Raw genomic sequence first — 6,797 nt, 5'->3', positions numbered from 1 at the left:
ATTGAGCCTCACGTGGTCACAGATCAGTTTCGCAGTTATATTACTGTCAGAGAAGACTACTCCGATTACAGTCACAACATAAGCAGTGCCTGTTTATTAACCATACCAGTGCTCCATGACAGTGCAACTACCCAAAAAATGTATTTGTTGAAAAGAGTAAATCTTTTGAATAAATAGAAAGTTGTGACTTATCCTTGACAATTGAAGGTGTCGGCAGAAGAAAATGCTTAATTCTCAATTTAGTGAGGATTGCATTGATCCTCCTGCCGTGCTTCTAACTGCATCATACACTGTTAAATTCACTTGTGGCTTAGCTAGCAATTTCTTCCACTGATCTCTTCAATTCCTCCGAAGCAGTACTCCATGATTAAGGAAACACACACATTGATCAAGTATTTTATTTCAAGTTCTACAAATTTATACAAAATTATATTCTGGGGGAAAAAAAAAAGTTCCAGTTTCAAAGTACTTATTTTGAATAACAACTGCTGAAATGAAACAGGACACACACACACACACACACACACACAAATAAGTGCATTTTTTAGTTATTTGGTTTACCAAATTCCCTGCACACCAAACTCACATTTAAACATTCACTCTGGCATAAATAATAGGACATCACTAGATGTGTACAAAAACATTTGAAGTAGTTCCAACTTTTTCCTTTCTTTATATAACATACAGCATACAAAATTAGTCACAAAATCAGAAACATTTCTGACAGACAAATGAAACAAAACACACTTCAAACCTGTTTAAAGAACTTGCAAATGGACAGGCCTGCTACGAATAGCAGAGGCACTCCTTTTAACAGAATTTAAACCTGAAGCCTTTCAAACTCACTTCAAAGTTTAATTCCAAACAATGTTGTGAATTATAGGCAGATGTAGAGCTGAAAGAGTTATAAATGTTGTCCTGCCCTAAATATAGAAGGGTAACTAAATGTTACAATGATTTATGCAATACTGGTTAAACTCTCCACAAACTGGAATGTTACATTTTTGATACAAATTCACCTCCAACAGTAAGTGCTTGTATCACTGAATGTCTACCAGTTAGCCCCAAAGATCTCAAGAGAAAAGAATTTATAATATGACAGATTGCTGGAACAGGACATCTGAACTTTAAAATCTGTTTTCCTGTGAACGTAGCGTGTGAGAAACTGTATCATCAAATTCCCTGCGTAGTGGGTAAGCTGACATTCTCAGTCTAGATTCCACAAATCTACCTTCATTGTACTGCACCTGATTTCTGTCTCGGAATGTGGATTCCTGGAACAGTGACTCATGCGGACCTACAGAATTGGAATCACTGGAGGATTGTTGAACTGAGCCTCTCCACTTCGAATTTGGGGATTTCTCCTGGATTGGAGTAATGTACCCAGAACTAGAAGACAGTGACTGATTTGAAGGGAGGTACCAATCACGAGATGGTGGCTGCTCTGAAACTTTGTGCCTAGGATCACAAGACGAAGACCAATCAGAAGTCGTGTAACTTTTATCTCGAAGTGACTGTTGATCATAACCCTCATACCTCGAAACCAGGGGCGACAGCCGATCCGAAGCCATGTACCTCAAATCCCGGGACAGCCGATCCGAAGCCGCGTACCTCGAATCCTGGGGCGACAGCCGATCCGAAGCCGCGTACCTCGCATCCTGGGGCGACAGCCGATCCGAAGCCGCGTACCTCGAACCCCGGGGCGACAGCCGATCCGAAGCCGCGTACCTCGAATCCCGGGGCGACAGCCGATCTGAAGCCGCGTACCTCGCATCCCGGGGCGACAGCCGATCCGAAGCCGTGTACCTCGAACCCCGGGGCGACAGCCGATCTGAAGCCGCGTACCTCGAATCCCGGGGCGACAGCCGATCTGAAGCCGCGTACCTCGAATCCCGGGGAGACAGCCGATCTGAAGCCGCGTACCTCGAATCCCGGGGAGACAGCCGATCTGAAGCCGCGTACCTCGCATCCTGGGGCGACAGCCGATCCGAAGGCGCGTACCTCGAACCCCGGGGCGACAGCCGATCTGAAGCCGCGTACCTCGAACCCCGGGGCGACAGCCGATCTGAAGCCGCGTACCTCGAATCCCGGGGCGACAGCCGATCTGAAGCCGCGTACCTCGCATCCCGGGGAGACAGCCGATCTGAAGCCGCGTACCTCGCATCCCGGGGAGACAGCCGATCTGAAGCCGCGTACCTCGCATCCTGGGGCGACAGCCGATCCGAAGCCGTGTACCTCGAACCCCGGGGCGACAGCCGATCTGAAGCCGCGTACCTCGAATCCCGGGGAGACAGCCGATCTGAAGCCGCGTACCTCGCATCCTGGGGCGACAGCCGATCCGAAGGCGCGTACCTCGAACCCCGGGGCGACAGCCGATCTGAAGCCGCGTACCTCGAATCCCGGGGCGACAGCCGATCTGAAGCCGCGTACCTCGAATCCCGGGGCGACAGCCGATCTGAAGCCGCGTACCTCGAATCCCGGGGCGACAGTCGATCTGAAGCTGTGTACCTCGACTCCTGGGGTGACAGCCGATCCAAATCCGCATACCTCCCATCCCAGGACGACAGCTGATCTGAAGCCGCATACCTCGAATCCCGCGTCGACAGCCGATCCGAAGCCGCGTACCTCCTGTCCCGAGGTGACAGCCGATCGGAAGCCACATCCCTCCCATCCCGAGGCAAATGTCGATCGGAAGCCACATCCCTCCCATCCCGAGGCAAATGTCGATCGGAAGCCACATCCCTCCCATCCCGAGGCAAATGTCGATCGGAAGCCACATCCCTCCCATCCTGAGGCAAATGTCGATCCGAAGCCACGTCCCTCCCATCCCGAGGCAAATGTCGATCCGAAGCCACGTCCCTCCCATCCCGAGGCAAATGTCGATCCGAAGCCACGTCCCTCCCACCTCGAGGCAACAGCCGATCCGAAGCCGCGTACCTCCCGTCTCGGGGCGATCGCTGCTCTGAAACCATGTGCCTCCCATTTCGGTGTGACATATGGTCTAAAGGTGTGTACTTTCCATCTCGAGGTGAGAGCCGGTCCGAAGGCATGTGCCTTTCATCGTGAGATGACAGCCAATTGGAATATTTACACCTCTTATCTCGGGATGACAGTGAATCTGAAGCATTATACCTCTTACCTTGAGGTGACACTCGACTGGAAGTTTCACACCTATTACCTCGAGGTGATACCCAACTGGAAGCTTTATACCTCTTACCCTGAGGTGACAGCCCATCGGACGCCATATACTTCTTACCCTGAGGTGATAGACGATCCCACACTGTAGGTATCTTGTCTCGAGATGACAGCCGATCCCAAACCGTATCTCTCTCATCTCGAGGTGACAGCCGATCCAAATCCATATATCTTGACTGATGGAGCTGAAGGGGTTCTGGCTCACTGTATCCTATTTCACGATTGTGTCGATGGTCCGAAGTGAAGTACCTGTTTTCCTGGTCTCGATCCAAGTTGTTTTTTGTGTGTCCGTGCTGTGATCGTTTCACTATCATGTAACTAACTTCCTGCAGCTGCAAATGTTCTGAAGTCTCGAAGCCAAACTCACAACGCAGTTCTTTTGCCAAGAATCTAGACTCGTGATTCCGCAGTGCAGCAGGTACTGTAAACATATGCTCTTGTGGTAAGAGCTGACCTGAAACCACAAACTGTGCTTCACGAAAATGAGGATCTTTATTGGCAAATAAATGTTCACGACACTGTGGTCTACCCTGATCCTCACACCTGAAGTCTGGAAGATTAGGCCCAATGCCTGGGACTGTGGGTGACAGAGATCGATCCACAGCCCAAGTTTGCAAAACTGGTACCAGAGGTAGCGGAAAATTTTGAGACAAGAGCTCAGTCTCCACAGGTCGAAGTGGTTTGTATCGAGTCTGGGCCAGTGGCAGATTCTGAACCACAGGCTGCAGGTCGTGCCACACTCTCACACGAGAATCAGCTGGCAGGTTCTCCCACTGTGACCATTGCAAGAGGTAAACAATACTTAAATCGAGGAATAATTTAAAATCGCGAGCTTTCAAATCCTGAAATGATTTCTCATCAACCCAAAGAGTCAGCCTCTCTCTCTCATCTGCCTCTGTCAGCCTGCTACAGACTTTCCACTTGGTAGTGGAGATGCCTTTATTTTGCTTCTGAAACAAGTCCAGAACCTCCTCGTCAGATCTCCCCTTCATTGCCTTCGGCAATGACAGTATGAACTTCGTACCCTTCAATGTCAAATCCGCCTGTCCAACTGTGAGACAGGCTCCTATCCACGGAACAAGCTTCGGAACGGTCTTACGCAGCCATACTTTGGTCGCCCTGTCTGTACAAGTGATCGCCAAGCCCCCATTCTCATACTGCATAGCAGAAAACTGGACCAATTCCTCAGACTCAGATGGGTCAATCATGTTTGTGAGTGCAGCCCACACCATCTCTGCCTGCTCCTCTGTCATTTTAACATCAGGGAAACCCACTGGCACAACAGCCAGCCTCATCGAGCCAGCCGTTTCCTCCTCTCCTTGTGCTTCTCGATCCGAAACACCGGTACTGTATTCGTCAACCTTTTCAGTCACAGGGGCGTTGTCATTACCTCCGGTAAACCCTCCACTTAGGAATTTTATGAAAGTTTTAGTAATGTCACGCTGTTTCTGTCTTTTACGTTTCCTTTTTTGCCCAGCTGTTACATGTTGTTTTGTTCCCCCCGCTGCTGCTGTTCGACTCAAAACATTTTTTCTACGTTTGTTGACCTGTTCAGTCACAGGCACATAAGCATTGCCTCCAGTTACCTCTTCTGTAGCAGAGGCATTTGTGTTACCTCCAATAATACCTCCACTAACAAATTTTGTGGAAGTTTTAGTAGTATCGTGTGGCTTCCCAGATTTCAATTTCCGTTTTAATCTTTTTACACGTTTCTTTGTGGAGACCAGAGGTACTGACAGAACAGGAGCTTTCCCTCCATCAGTGTTTGTTTTAAATTTTTTAGCTTTCAACTTACATTGAAATCTTCTTAGTTGTCTGTCTGTGTAGACTGGAGGTACTGACAGAACAGGTGCTTCGTTTTGAACGGTGCTAGTTACTTTTTTAGCCTCTCCGTTTCCTATTTCGTAGTTTGGAGTAACTTCCTCCAGTTTACGTTTCTTTTGTTCAGATTTAGTAAGCACTCTCTCCCCTGCTGCCCTGGCCATCATTTTTTTCATTTTTCGCCTCTGTGCACCCGAAAGACGCATTTTTTTTAGTTGCTCCTCAGCAACAAATGTGTCCTTCCTGTCACCTTCCCCATTACTTGTTTCACAGCGTAGCGCTATTCCCTCCAGTTTCTGTTTCTTTTGTTCAACTTTAGCAATCTCTAGCTTCAGTGCTGCCTCAACCTGCATTATTTTCCTTTGGAGTTTCTGTGCCCTGGACCAGCGCTCCTTTTTGAGTTTCTCTCGGCCAACATCCGCCTCCTTCCCATCAGTTTCCAGTTCCACCACAGCACCAAATTTGCCAGATTCACCACATTCTTTTTCCATTTTCTGTTCAGTTTTCCCGTTTCCATCTTCCACTCCTACAGAATTTTCAGCTTCTCTCAATTTATCCATTACCTCTTTTACGATGCCAGACATCTCTCTCTCTCCCAAAAGATCCCCACACATCTCTGCTGAAGCCACATCTGCATTCTCTGCGACAGGGGTGTCTCGCACAGACTCGCCTGCGAGGTACGAGCTCTCCACCCCAGCACTGTCGCCTCTTGCCCAGAGTGCTCTTTCAGAGCAATTTTTGGACGTGTCGGTCTTCCCAGCGTCGGGTACAACAGCTGAGGTCCCTCCTGTTGCGAGTTTTGAATACTCTCCCTCTGCAACAGTATTTTTATTATTGTTTACGAGGCACAGGGTCCCCTCATACTGAGGCCCCCTCACACCAAGTTCACCTTCGGTCTGTTCTGACTCCCGGGTCACCTCACAGAGAGGTCCCCCGGAATTCTCGGCATCTGCTCGCTCGGAGCTAATTTCAGATTTTTTCTCTATGATCCCACGAGAAGCTGAGGAATGTGTGGACCACCCGGACAGAGCCCCGCTTGCCCGGGCTAGGCTGGATACTCTGGGAGGGCGCCCGGTATCCCAGAGGCCCCGTTCGAGGCACAGCTCCCCTGTGCCACGCACCCCTCGGCACGGGTCGCACCACACCTTGGGTTGGGGGGCAGTTTAACGTCGTGCCCAGGACGACGACAATAATACCGACGACGACACCACCACCAGTTTTCCTACTCGTACGTTCAAAAAATGTGTCATTACTTTGGTATTCAGGCCAGAGACTGGTTCGATGCAGCTCTCCGTGGTAGTATATCCTGCCCAAGCTGCTTCATCTCTGCATAACTACTGCAACCTACATCCATTTGTATCTGTTTACTGTATTTAAGCCTTGATACAATCTCTAAAATGTCAGCCCCACACACTTTTTCCCATGAATTTGTTGCCAATCTCCATAGTGAACTGGATATTTTTATGGTGACTGTTTAGGTTTTTCAAGAATGTGTTGAGTTTTCTTATAGTACGAGTCCACATACACAGGACATCATCTACATATCTAAACCAATATTCGAGTATAATGAATTTTCTGGAGACTAGAAATCTACTCTGTAGGAATCAGCATGGGTTTCAAAAAAGACGGTCGTGTGAAACCCAGCTCGCGCTATTTGTGCACAAGACTCAGAGGGCCATAGACACGGGTTCCCAGGTAGATGCCGTGTTTCTTGACTTCCGCAAGGTGCTCGATACAGTTCCCCACAGTCAAATGGCTCTGAGCACTATGGGACTTAACAT

At 48.8% G+C, this 6,797-nt stretch overlaps 1 protein-coding gene across 50 annotated transcripts; it reads right to left on the bottom strand.

Moving 5' to 3' along the window:
• Positions 1-384: 384 nt before the first annotated feature.
• Positions 385-6,436, bottom strand: LOC126213483 (uncharacterized). 50 transcript variants are annotated; one of them, XM_049941270.1, is made up of 5 exons: positions 2,834-6,435; positions 2,392-2,677; positions 2,314-2,352; positions 2,236-2,274; positions 385-2,079 (listed from the first exon to the last, which is right to left on the bottom strand). In XM_049941270.1, exons 1-5 carry the CDS (start codon positions 5,628-5,630, stop codon positions 1,128-1,130), a joined length of 4,113 nt encoding a protein of 1,370 aa, XP_049797227.1. In that variant the 5' UTR covers positions 5,631-6,435; the 3' UTR covers positions 385-1,127. The 50 variants fall into 50 exon arrangements, with proteins under 50 accessions (XP_049797227.1, XP_049797245.1, XP_049797234.1 ...); XM_049941288.1 differs by having other exon boundaries at positions 385-1,728; positions 1,807-1,845; positions 2,002-2,079; positions 2,197-2,677; positions 2,834-6,434; XM_049941277.1 differs by having other exon boundaries at positions 2,431-2,677; positions 2,834-6,434.
• Between the last annotated feature and the right edge of the window lie 361 nt (positions 6,437-6,797).

The sequence above is a fragment of the Schistocerca nitens genome, chromosome 11 (assembly GCF_023898315.1).
Source record: "Schistocerca nitens isolate TAMUIC-IGC-003100 chromosome 11, iqSchNite1.1, whole genome shotgun sequence".
Lineage (NCBI taxonomy): Eukaryota > Metazoa > Arthropoda > Insecta > Orthoptera > Acrididae > Schistocerca > Schistocerca nitens.
The sequence above is the reverse complement of the archived record's forward strand: the minus strand, read 5'-3'. Positions and strand labels throughout refer to the sequence as shown.